Consider the following 13,371-nt stretch of genomic DNA (forward strand, 5'->3'; position numbering starts at 1 on the left):
AATATCCATGAAGCTCATATAAAGTGAAATCAGCATCCGATTCCATTCCTAACACGGTAATTCCAAAATGTTTCCATCTACACAAGATCTGTTATAAAGATGGTATAGATCGAACCATTTCTTTTGTTAACTGCTCCACATAGGGTTCAAGATTTTGAAAACAAAACGCTCAAAGAAATCGAAATAAGAATCCAACTCTCTTCAAATTTCACACATACAATCATTTTTGCTAACACGATATCTGTTGTGAAGATGCTATATATCTGCAAACCCCTTCTGGTACCTCACCCACAAAGGGACACAATTTTTAATACTTTTATCTGTCATAAATTGCGAAACAACTCAGCGATTCTTTACGACTTGCTATATCTAAAAATATGTCTCTCAACAAGAATCCTGAGATGAATATAGAATTTAAGATTTCCCAAAAATTGGATATAAATGTTCGATTTTCTTACATACAATACATGGACAATATTGACCCATTCTTTAAAACCCACTCCACAGAGGATCAAGAGTTTGAAAATTTATAACATATGTCAAAATATTTTTAAATAATCGAGCATTGGCTGGGGGTATAAATCTGTCGGCAAAACCGACAGATATTTTTTACTTTTTTTTTTTTTTAAAGTCGATTTTCATTTGGCAACATTTAATTGACGCAGTCGGTAGGATAACAATAGTGCAACTTCGAATTTCTGTTGTCCACAAAAGAACTTTACGCCCGAGTAAAACTTCAACCGCTCAGCTATATTAACAGTAAACTATGAATTGTCTCTTACGGGTTGTTGTATATCCACAAAACAACTTTACGTGTGTGAAAATTTGACCGCGAAAGAACATTAAATTTTCGATTATTGTTGTATATCTACAAGACTACTTTACGTGTATGAAAATTTGATCGCGTCAGAATAGTAAAATTTCGATTATTGTTGTACATCTACAAAACAACTTGATGTGTGTGAAAATTTGACCGCGTAAGAACCGTAAAAATGACTACAACCCCAACGATGGAATTATCAGAAAGCCATTTAGGCCAGGCTTTGGGGCAAATTCGCCAAGTACCCCCTTTCGATGGAACCACCATGGACTTAAACGCCTTTATCAAGCGAATGGACTACATTTTGCAACTATATCCAACAGAAAGCAGCAGACAGCACAACATCCTTTTTGGTGCTATAGAGATACAACTGTGCGGAGAAGCCTTAAGAATTTCCCAAATTACCGGAGCAACATCATGGAGCGAGTTACGAGCATCATTGATAGGAGAATTTAAAACACACTCAGGCAATCTCCGTAAGTTTATTGAGGAGTTAGAATATAAGTCCTTTATAATTACTAATAAATAAAATAACGTAAAAATAATATAACGCATCCAATACTACTTTATACACCAATGCAATGGCAAACACAGTAAAAGACGTAATCACAAGAAAACTCCCAGATAGATTATTTATGCACCTTGCTAGGTAATATCTCCAGTAATCCAAATAGGCCAAACAAAGTGAATTATAGTTTGAATTCTAATTAAAATAATAATCATAAGCCATATTTTAATGTGCTTAGAGACAATTTAAATCAACCTAGGAGGGAAAATTATTTAAACCACCAACAGAGCTTGCAATACAAAGAACCCAATTTACCTTTAAAAAGACAAAGAATATCTACTAGTGGCCAATCCAGAATGGATGTAGATGAAAAAAAAAAGAAGGCTCAGAAATGGAGGAGGAAGGGAAAGCAGGTTTATACGAATAAAAATGAATAGCATACCCTTAAAATGTCTCATAGATACAGGATCATCAATAAATTTGATGAACAATATTTTGAAGGTATCTAAATGGTACCATAACACTTTGCAATAGCATACAATTCAAGACTAGAAAACTTTGTCCAACCCAACAAAAAATTTATTTACATAATTTCTCAGAAAACTATGACATATTTTTTGGAATTTTTGGAATCTTGTAATGCTATAATCAATTACAGAGAAAATACTATAACCTTAAACAACTATACATTTAACATTAGAAAAAATTCTGAAGAGATCAGAAAAACCGAGGACATTGCAGACGCTGTAATATCAGGGGATAACCCAAATTATAATTTTGCAATCAATGCAACGTTAAATGAAACCAGTCAATATAGCTTAGAACACCCCAATGAAAAGGAGAGAAATGAAATAATGAAGCTTTTGAAATCTTACAATGATATTCAGTACAAAGAAGATGAAAATTTGACTTTTACTAGTAATATAAAGCACGTTAGTAAGACTAAAAATGAAGTTCCAATTTATAGGAAACCCAATAAATATCCTCAAGCTTATGATGAAGAATCCGATAAGCAAATTAAAGAAATGATTACCCCAGGTATCATAGGGAAATCAAAATTCCCCTACAGTTCACCTCTTTGGATAGTAACTAAGAAGATGAAAATTTGACTTTTACTAGTAATATAAAGCACGTTAGTAAGACTAAAAATGAAGATCCAATTTATAGGAAACCCAATAAATATCCTCAAGCTTATGATGAAGAATCCGATAAGCAAATTAAAGAAATGATTACCCCAGGTATCATAGGGAAATCAAAATTCCCCTACAGTTCACCTCTTTGGATAGTAACTAAGAAGGTTGACTCATCGGGAAAACAAAAATTCAAGTTAGTTATTGACTTTCGCAATCTAGAGACAAAAACAGATAAAGACTCCGCTTTTGTGCGTGCCGCATTTCAATTAAGGTTGAGATCAGAAAATGTGAAAATAGAAGTCAGAACTAGCAAAACTGGCATTTCGGACATAGAAAGATTTCACAAAACCATAAATGAAAAAACTGAGGATAATAGCAAGTGATAATAATGAAGAAAATAAATTGACCAAATTTGAAACAATACTTTATATTTACAACCACAAAACTGAGAACAATATAACAGAAAATACACCAGCAGAAATTTTTATGTATGCAGGAACACCTGAACACACACAGGAAAATAAGATTAATAAAATTAATAAGTTGAATAAAAAACGAACTGAATTGGAAATAGATACTAATTATAGGAAAGCACCGTTAGTAAAATCTAAAATTACTAACATATCTAAGAAAACAAATAATATAAGACAAGTGAATAGCAAGCATTTTGAAGAAACTAATAGAGGTAGAACAATTGTTCACTGCAAAGCAAATTTTAAAAAGAAAAAGAAGAATAACATAAGCAACTACAATAATTCCAGCTCTGAACAGCAACCAAATGAAGAAAATCATGAATAACCCTTTAGTGACTATCATCATACTTATATTAACACAAATGGTTCAAGGCCAAGGAGATAAACCCAGTTATAGCCAAAAATGGATACCTCATTTTGAAAACAGATGAATTGGAAATTCCTATTGATTACGAATACCATAAATATAAGTTACACGGAACAAACATGTAAAAATTTATTTGAACAAACAAAAGAATTTAAGTTTTTACCACAAACTAAAATTTTAGTCGTAAAATTGCAAAGAGAAATGAATGGTATTAGAATCAATAAACGTAATAAGAGAGGACTAATAAATTTCATAGGTAAAATTTAAAAGTATTTGTTTGGTACTAAAGACGAAAAAGACAAAATAGAACTACAAAGCAAAATTGAAGATATAAGAGAAAATACAATACAAAATAATGAACTAATTCATATAATTGATAACATTAACAAAGACAATTAATAACTTACATGATGTAGGACAAACAGAACACAAAAACAACTTGTTAATTTTTAACTTACACCAGTTCTTGGAATATATAGAATATATTGAATCAGAAAAATTATTAAATATTAAAACATCATCATGGTGAAAAAAGACACTAATCAAGTCTTTTCTCAAATACCCGAAAGGAGTAAAGAAGTACATATTTTTCAAATAGTACAATATCCAGATGCAAAAAGTAATATTATAATAGAAGCCAACAGTAATATATACTATCTTTTTGATAACAATGTTTATTTTGAACATAATAAAGATTTGATAAAAGATAAATGTCAGAAATTTTACAACCAACAAACGCAGAATGCATGTATATAAAAACAAATAAAAACTATGATACCATATTTGCAGAACCAAATGTAATTTTAACTTGGAACATACCAAAAACCATATTAAAACAAAATTGTTTAAACAGAACTATTATTATTGAAGGAAATAATACGATAAGATCCAATAATTTACTATTCAGTTAAATGAAATAATAATTTCTAACACACAATTAGATTTAGAGGATTTCCAAAAAGAATTTTAGTTTTATTTAATTCTTTGGTTCCTCTTCTATTGAACTTACGATCTCGTCACTTGGGTAGAAAATGTTGTTGTCATAGAAGTTATTTTTAAAATAACTTCTGGGGAGAATATCCCAGACAAAAAACAAGGGAACTGATGAGAATTTGTGGCTCTTTCCAAAACCTAGGTATTCCCTGTCTTACCCCCTGGTAAACATTACCATCGTTCTCCACTAACTAATATACAAACGTTGTTTTTATAAAAAACAACAATAAATGGATTAAGCCTGACCATTTTGCAACAACAAAATTATTAAAAACTTTATTTAATAAAACCTATGCTGACAAAAATAGAAGAATTCCGTCAGCAAACGTGAAATACCGAATATCGGTGGGTACCGTTGTATGGAAACCGTGTTTTTGAAACCTTTGTGAACTACAAATATCAAATTTGGCCTTAATCATCAAAATACCGAATATCCGAAGGTGCTGTTTATGGGGCTATACGAACAAAGGGACCTATATATACAATGTTCTGCCATCGATGCTATAACCCATTACCGAACAAAAATACCTATTTGTAGAAAACCCCGTGGAAAAACATGGCTAAATCCATAAAAATACCCAATATCGGGAGGTAACGTTATATGGAGGCTACAGTGAAACGTGGAACCATACAACAAATGTCATGCCATCAGAGGAAGAACTGTTAAATACTCCTACTACCAAACTTCTCTACGGTAAATAATGTGCTCTGTGTTGTGTCGGAAATCGCTTTTTTGGGTCTTCGACGAATATTTAGAGGTACCCTTTTTCCATGGTGAAGGGCATAAATAGCAAGTAGCTATTAACTTATAAAAAATTAAAACAATACTGAACAATTTTATTTTATTTTATTTAAACCCAATAAATATCCTCAAGCTTATGATGAAGAAGCCGATAAGCAAATTAAAGAAATGATTACCCCAGGTATCATAGGGAAATAAATAGCAAGTAGCTATTAACTTATAAAAAATTAAAACAATACTGAACAATTTTATTTCTCTATCCTAAGAAAGAAATAGGAAGCGGTGCAATTCGGTGACTAAATTATCATGTAATCAAATTATCGATCACACCGTAATCGAGTACATGATAACAAAACACGAAAGAAAAACAAAGCGTTTCGTGTTTTAGAAAAAAGTAAACAGAATATTTGTTTGAAATGTTATATATTTGAGAGAGGTGTAGAAAAAGAGAAACAAAGCTTTGCTCAAATATTGGAAAATTACAAATACAACCAATCGTCATCGTCAATGAGGATCATTTGACATCAGCAGTGGAATTTGTAAAAAAAAAGCATTCAATTGCTTTGGAAATTGAGGTTCAGTGATCTTCGAAGTCGCAAACAATTTAAAAATAAATTTATTTATTCTTTTCTGACTATTGCCTGATTTGAATGTATTTCTGGTATTTGAATTTAATGCATGTATGCTATAGAAGCACAATGGATCCATCCTAACTATGAGTGATTCACGTAAAAAGATGCGGTGTCGCGAATATACGGCACTTTTGAATGCAAATTTTTCTCTGGGATATTACCTGTAAAATATTATAATATAATGTTGTACAAGTCTCGTTAATCTTCTACCATGATCCAATCAAAAACGATTCGCCTGAAAATGTGGCCTATATCTTCCAAATAACGAATATTGGGAAATACCGATATATTGTTTGAAGTACCGTTAGAAATTGAGTCTTCATTGGAATATCGAATATTAGGAGGCACCGTCTATATATATATATATATATATATATATATATATATATATATATATATAGGAGCTTTGTATTCTTCCTATATATCGGTACTTTTCGATATTCGGTATTTTGTTAATTTTTTCCACATTTTTGTATACAAATTGGTATTTGTAGGTCATAATTCCAGCTCCGGTGGCGAAACATTGAATATTTTGGTCCACGTTTTCCTATAGCTCACATACATCGATACCCATTCGGTATTTTGATAATAGTAGTCATATTTACCCATGAAATTGTTTCAAATTTGGTATTTTAGAAGATTTGATAGATGACAATCCTTGAAGTATAAAATTGTCTGTAGAGGTTTTCATTTTGGTATGGCCCCATATAACGGCCTCACTCACTTTATGGTTTTTTGATAAGTTTAACTGCATTATACAAAAGGTCTTGCTGATATTTGTAGTTTAAAGTGGAGCACGCTTTGATTCAGATACTTTTATATAAAAATGTTTCCTTTATCCTAAGGTGGAGGATATTAAAAGTTCGGCCCGGCCGAGCTTAATGTTTTTAGCTTGTAACATGTTTCATATAATTAATTTTTTATATTTATTATTACAAAGATTTCAAGATTGCCTTCAGATGTAAATATTCTTTCTTGCGTCATAGATCTTACCTTTCGTTGTAATGTTTTTTGTTCAGTTTTTTTGAAACCAATTTTCTCGAATAGTTCTTTCTGTTTTTAATAAAAGGATATTATTATTCTTTACTATTATTGTTTCTTTCTTTCTGTTTTTAATAAAAGCATATTATAATTCTTTACTATTATTGTTTAGATATTTATTTTACATAAGGCGATAATTATACGTTTATAAAGAAAAGCAATCAACTATAAGCATAACATTATTGTTCTAATAGTAAGCTTTTGCTTTGGACATATTAAAATACTGATTTCAGCTGGACATACAAAATTGGCTCTTGGCTGAAACCTATAAAAATGCACAAAGAATGAGGGTAAAAATATTTTTGTGATATATTTATTTTATTTTAATGCAATTTGTTTAATTTGTCTTACGTTATTGATTTGAACTTTTTTATTTTATTCAGCTTGAAAGGGTATAGAAACTCAAATTTCTCTATGATTCTATATGGTGCCCTTTCGTAAATCGTAGCGCTTTATTGTAAGCTTAAGTACATTTTGTAGTACTAAAGTAGGACGTACTGGCTCTATTAAAAGAGCTTCGCTGAAACTTGTTCCCCGCGTTGCGGTCATAATAATGGTAGCTTCGAACTGGATACGATGCAAGTGCTTCATTGACTTTGATCCTAACGATCCGGATATGAGATCGGTCAAATTGAATCGGGAATAAAAAATACAATTTTAAAAAACAAAACTAATCAATTTTTTTGCATCGTCGCTTTGTCGTTCCGTGACTTCGATTAGTCATTTGATTACATGCGAATAAACATACAAATGCATCAAGGCATAATTATTTCGTTTGTACAATTCCTTTTGTGTCGTGTGCCAGTATATTATTACAGTGTATGGCCTGTAAATGAATATTGTAGCTTGTTATAATATTTTTTTCCGCCGCTTGGGGAAGCATAGCTGAGTGCTACCGGACGCGTCCACAAGTTGCGGATAGTGGGACGCCCGATGGATATATCGGTCAGCTGCGATTTAAATAAGCAGTCGCGGGCAGCTTAGCGGTCTCTAGGAGAGAGTCTCGGGCTAAATACCCGAGCGCCTATGATCCCTGGACTCGACGAGGCGAAGGCACTGGCGCCCCTAAACTATTCAGTCAACGGATTGGTCCACCGCAACGGACCCCCTAACACTGGGGTGTTACGTAAACCGTGCCCATCAGTGTTTCAAAGTTTTGCAGTCAGGATACCGACTGTATTCGAACGGTTGCCTCGTCGATACCTGGGCGCCTCGACGAGTATTAGGCTTAGACCTCATCACCTCCAACAGACCTCATCACCTCCAACGTCCAACTTTTATATGGAGAACAAATTAACATCAAACAAAAACAAACCAATTACTGACGATATTTCAACTGCTTCTTCGGAGGCATCGACACAGAACGCGGCCACGGACAAGAATTCAATTATGGGTGGGGACTAGACTCTGTTGACGTACAGAGACGTGGTATGCAAAAGCATACAAGAAAAGCTGTCCGCCCTTCTCGAAAAGACCAAAACCCTTAGACTTAGCCAGGAAAGTGTACCATCCGGTTTTGGGAATGATTCACCTCTCTCCGATGAGGAGCTCGACATCTTTGTCATACCCTCATCTGAGAGAGATGAACGAGTCCAAGAAATTGGAGAGGTTGCTCACACAGGTGCCGAGGTGAGGTCGATACTCGACGAAGGGACTCCATCGGAACATACCGATGCTACCAACCTCCCGGTCAAGGAAGTCGTCATGGAAAAAGGCACTAGTGCCTCTACCAACCACGACGACTCCGGATCGAAAGAGGGTAAAGCAAGGAGGGGCTACAAACGGTCGGTGAGGTATTGTAAAAGCTTCAGCCCCCTACAGATTACGGAGAGGGAAAGGACCCTGATCAAGACGAACCTGAAGGCAGTGCGGAAATTCGAAAAGAATCATCCCCAACTGCTAAAATGTTCTCTTGAAGGGGAACTTGCCTCTCTCCTTACAGACCTCGGGAAGAAGGTGAGTCCTGTTGGGGGCAAACCGACGAAATAGGCTGGGGTGGGAAGCGGTAAAACTCCTGATGATGGAATAACAGCTTCGGTTGTTGCACCATCGACGGAAGCATGCGCCGCCCCACCGTATCTTACGCAGGAAAGCGGAAAAAGAAAAGGAAGAAGAAGACCACTGGCGGAGACCAAACCGTCCTCGCGGTTAACACTGAAGATAGGACGTTCAACTGAGGAACCGCATCCCGAAGCAAAGAAGCCGTCAACGGGTAACCTTCCTCCTCCGCCACCTGCGTCATCTACACATGCAGTTGGCGAGAAGGACGCTGCCAGGCCGGCTCAGGTAACCCCTACAGACCCTAGGTCTGTAACTGCTAAACCTGCAACCGCCAACCCGCAGCGTTCGAGCCAACCACACAGGAAGAGGAAACATTCCCAAACCACCTACCCGGACAACCTCCGTGTAGCGGTTATCGAGCGAGCTGAGCTGGAAGGCAAGATTAGCGAAAGTCGGTGGCTTCTCATTGAGGACCGTCTGAGTGAATTGGTTTTCCTAGGGGAAGATCCTTCACGGCTGCAATTTGGCAGTGCTACTCTCTACAAAGGAGTGAAGGTTATCTGCTGCGAGAACGAGGAGTCCAAAGACTTCCTCGTGACCGCAGTAGCTGGCTTTCAAGGCCCTTGAGATGGAAGTGCAATTGCCACTGTATCCCTAAAGGAAATTCCCTGTAGGAGAATATTGACAGCATGGGTGCCACCACCCTCAGTGGATCCGACACGCGTGCTGACAATATTGGGAAATACAAAACCCAACCTCAATATGGATAGCTGGCGTTTAGTCGGCTCAAGTACGGAGGGGGTAGGCCTGGTCGTCAAAGTATCTATCGATACAGCCAGCCAGGACTACCTTCAGACTCGTGGGTGAAAGCTGCACTCTGGCACGGGATGGATTCGGTTCCGTCTAACGCCGATGTCGCAGTAAGAGGAAGGAAGCCACGACTGCTCAACGTTGTGCAGATTAATCTGCACCACTGTAAGGCAGCCGCAGCTGAACTTCTCTTGTCCCTCACCAAGTTTGAAGTAGACATAGACCTGGTCCAGGAACCCTATATTGTCAAAAATAGGGTGACTGGGCTAGGGAGTGAGCGGTACATTACCTACGCCACCTCCAATGGAGATAAGGTTAGAACGTGTATCGTCGCTAAAAAGAACCTAAATTTAATCTTCCTCAATAATTTCAGCGCAGGAGACGCTAGGGCGGTTAGGATGAAAGCACGAGCCGGAAGGGTACTCTTTTTTGCTTCCATCTACTTACCCTTTGAGTACCCCGACCCGCCAGGCGAAGCAGTAGAGAGGCTGTTCACGGAACTGGGAAGTAAAGGCAATTGCGTCGTTGGATGTGATGCTAACGCTCACCATTTTCAATGGGGCAGTAAAGATGCAAATTTTTGATTTTATTTTAACGCATAATCTCAAAATATGTAACAGGGGAAATGAGGCGACGTTTCAAAATAGGAATAGGGAGGAAGGCATTGATCTAACCCTTACTAATAAGCATCGGGGAGTGTTCTGTTAGAAAATCTGTTACTAGGTTCTATCACCACAACTCTGGCTTTTGATGATAAACAAAATTCTAATCGAACTGGAACAAGGTGGGACAAAGGTCGTGGCTTACTCCGATGATGTTGTCTTGCTGATTGCTGGGAAATTTCCCCAAACTGTTTCAGATCTTATGCAGGGAGCTTTAGTTAAACTCTCCAGATGGGCACGCTGCAATGGACTTGGCGTAAACCCATCAAAAACTGAGCTCGTACTTCTCACAAGGAAGCGGAAAATACCTGTTTTTTCACTGCCTGTCCTTGATGATGTTCTGCTAAGCCTTTCCTCGGAAGCCAAATACCTCGGTACCATCCTAGAGCAGAAGCTAAACTGGGAGGAACATCGAAGAGCGAGCGAAGAAGGAAAAAGCTGGGGTCTCAAGCCGCACATAATCAAATGGTTATACGAGTCTGTCATCCGATCAATTCTAAGCTATGAGGGGCTTGTTTGGTGGCATTCCGTAGGGAAAACCACCTTCAGCAAAAGCATTGATAAAGTCCAAAGAGTTACATCGCTACTAATTACAGGCGCGCACTAGACACCCTTCTCAATTTAATCCGCACTAGACACCCTTCTCAATTTAAAACCGTTAGGTTTATTCGTAGAGGAAAAAGCTGCTAAGTGTGCCCTGCGGCTCCTTGAACTGGGTCAATGGCGGGGTCAGCCATTCGGACACTCCGCCATTTTCAAGTATGTGAAAAGTATAGTAAATCAGGCTATAACTAGTGATTATATATCACCTAGGCACAGCTTTGAACCACTTGACATTCACATACCTAACAGAGACATTTGGACTCGTGACACTCCACCTCTTAATGGTATAGCTATCTATACTGATGGATGAAAGATGGAAAGTGAAACGGGAGCCGGAGTCTACTGTGAAAGTTTAAATATCCGACGATCCTTCAAATTAAACAACGACTGTAGTGTTTTTCATATGTTATATATGTCGACAGTCAAGTGGCCCTGAAGGCCCTGAATTCTTTTACAATCAAATCTATGGCGGTTCTGAAATGCAGGAATGCTCTGGAAAAGGCTAAATCGTTTGTCAAACTCTGTTGGATCCCTGGACATTGTAACATATTTGGCAATCAATGTGTGTCCGTTGATCTTGAAATTGAGAGCTCAGTGAAACCACCCTTATGTCACTTTTTCCAAATTCTGCATAGGCATTATGTGAAATTTCAGCAAAACTGGCTATCTGGAAGGTATGTAATGTCTCCAAAAAGATCTGGCCGGTAATCTCCGTAAGGAGATCTAGGTCACTTATATCCATGACGAAGTTGGACTTGAAACTTGTGATAGGCCTAATTACAGGACACTGCAACATTAAGGCCATGACATCCAAATGGGGGGTGACGATACTGAATACTGTAGGCTTTGTCAGGACGAGGATGAAATTGAGACGGTGGAACACTTACTATGCCACTGTCCAAGTCTTATAGGAGCAAGACAGAGGCTACTGGGTAGGCAAATTCTGTCGGATTTGTCTTCCCTCACCGACACTGAGCCAGCAGTCATCCTTCAGTTAGCCAGAAGACTAAGATGGCTTAAGACGATGCGTTAACATACCGTGGACATAAACCTCTTAAACTCTCTATTCTCCATACAATTTTTTTGCACTCCTAGCTATTCACTTCTTTTCTTTGGTTTACCCTTATCTTTCTACTAATTAGGATGAACACAATGGACCGAAAGGTCTCCGAGTGGAGTGGTTGTACTTCTTACAACCACGCATCCTTTAACCTAACCTAACCATAATATTTTTTACAGGCCTATACTGGCTTAAGTGTTTGTTCATCAGGACTTGTGGCAATTGTTTCGCGCCTTTTTTCAACCTAACCATATATTTTATAGAGAATATTTAAAATCAGTTCAGTGAAACATTTTAAAAATATGTTTTGCTGTTTCGGATTATTCTGCACTCTACACCTGTTCAATTGGACATTTAAGTTGCGTAAGGCGCTTCTTTGCATATGATTGCAGATAAATAAATTGGTTTATTTTTAAGATATTTTTATTGTTTGCAAATTGGTGGATTTCAAATATTTCTGCTGTCATAGTATAATTTTTTGTTATCTTAATACACCGATTGTAGTACGTTTGATAAATTGGATTACTTTCCTTATTAGAACTATGTTTTTTTCTTGCTTGGCTTTCCTTTAAAGAGAACAAGTCGATTGTTTGTCTCAAATTTCACATATTTCGAATATTACTTGCATTGAGTTTAGATTTAAATTAAAAATTCTAATCCGTTAATTGGTCTAGAAATTGTATAAATTGTTATTTTTTAATTTTGTGTCGTTATTTAATTCTATATTTTTCGTTCAGTAATAACTGGACATTTACGATCTAGAGTTTAGGAGTGAGGAAATTGGGAACTTGTGGAGAATAGTTGAGGAAACTTGCAATAACTGTCTTTCATATTTCCTGAAAGTCCTTAAGATCTTGATATACTTTATAGCAAATATGTGGAGTTTTTCTAATGAATATCTGATGTGCAAATCGACAAGTAAAAGATTGTTGTAAAAAATTCATAGTCATAATGTCACTGAATTAATCTCTACATAATTCAGTTGAGTCTTTGTTGGAGCATCTGTGTGAAATTAATTCGGAAACACTACCTCTCGATGTTACCTACAAAAACACGGGTTCGTCGTCCCGCCCTTCTCATAATGTGGGTTTACAAATTTTTAGCTCGACAGTATTAGTTATTGGGGATTGAAAATTAGATTCGAACTTTGTGGTGGATAATGCGAATACAGGTAACTTCCATAATCTGGCGATACCTCTTTTTTGACTTGGACCATTTTCAGAGATTAGTGCGGTTTTTATTAAAAACTCTCGATTGACTGATATTGAACCTCTGTGAAAATAGAACTAATGTTAACTGCAATAGTTCCCAGCTTTAAATGCGATTGAACAAAGCAGTTCTATTGGAAACAGCTTTGGCGAACAATGCAGTTATACTGGGAACAGCTTTGGCGAATATAGTTCATCATGGTGCTTCTCTTCCTGCTGGGGCATTGATAGATCTAGTATCTCATTCATTTCGAAACGACTTCTAAAAACTTAAATCTTTCGGTTGATTCTACAAATGCTGCAGTCTCTTCGGTAAAC

The 13,371-nt window shown here is 36.7% G+C and overlaps 1 protein-coding gene across 16 annotated transcripts in view; it reads right to left on the reverse strand.

Moving 5' to 3' along the window:
- Nucleotides 1-13,371, reverse strand: part of LOC101893720 (twitchin) — a 147,374-nt gene that overhangs the window by 60,520 nt on the left and 73,483 nt on the right. For 13 of the 16 annotated variants that reach the window (XM_059126969.1, XM_059126961.1, XM_059126967.1 and 10 more), the window contains one exon: nucleotides 6,662-6,721. The exons of the other annotated variants lie outside the window; for them this stretch is intronic. In XM_059126969.1, the coding sequence (XP_058982952.1) occupies nucleotides 6,662-6,721 (60 nt within the window). The remainder of the gene's footprint in view (nucleotides 1-6,661; nucleotides 6,722-13,371) is intronic. 16 annotated transcript variants of the gene reach the window in all.

The sequence above is a fragment of the Musca domestica genome, unplaced genomic scaffold (genome assembly GCF_030504385.1).
Source record: "Musca domestica strain aabys unplaced genomic scaffold, Musca_domestica.polishedcontigs.V.1.1 4, whole genome shotgun sequence".
Taxonomy (NCBI): domain Eukaryota; kingdom Metazoa; phylum Arthropoda; class Insecta; order Diptera; family Muscidae; genus Musca; species Musca domestica.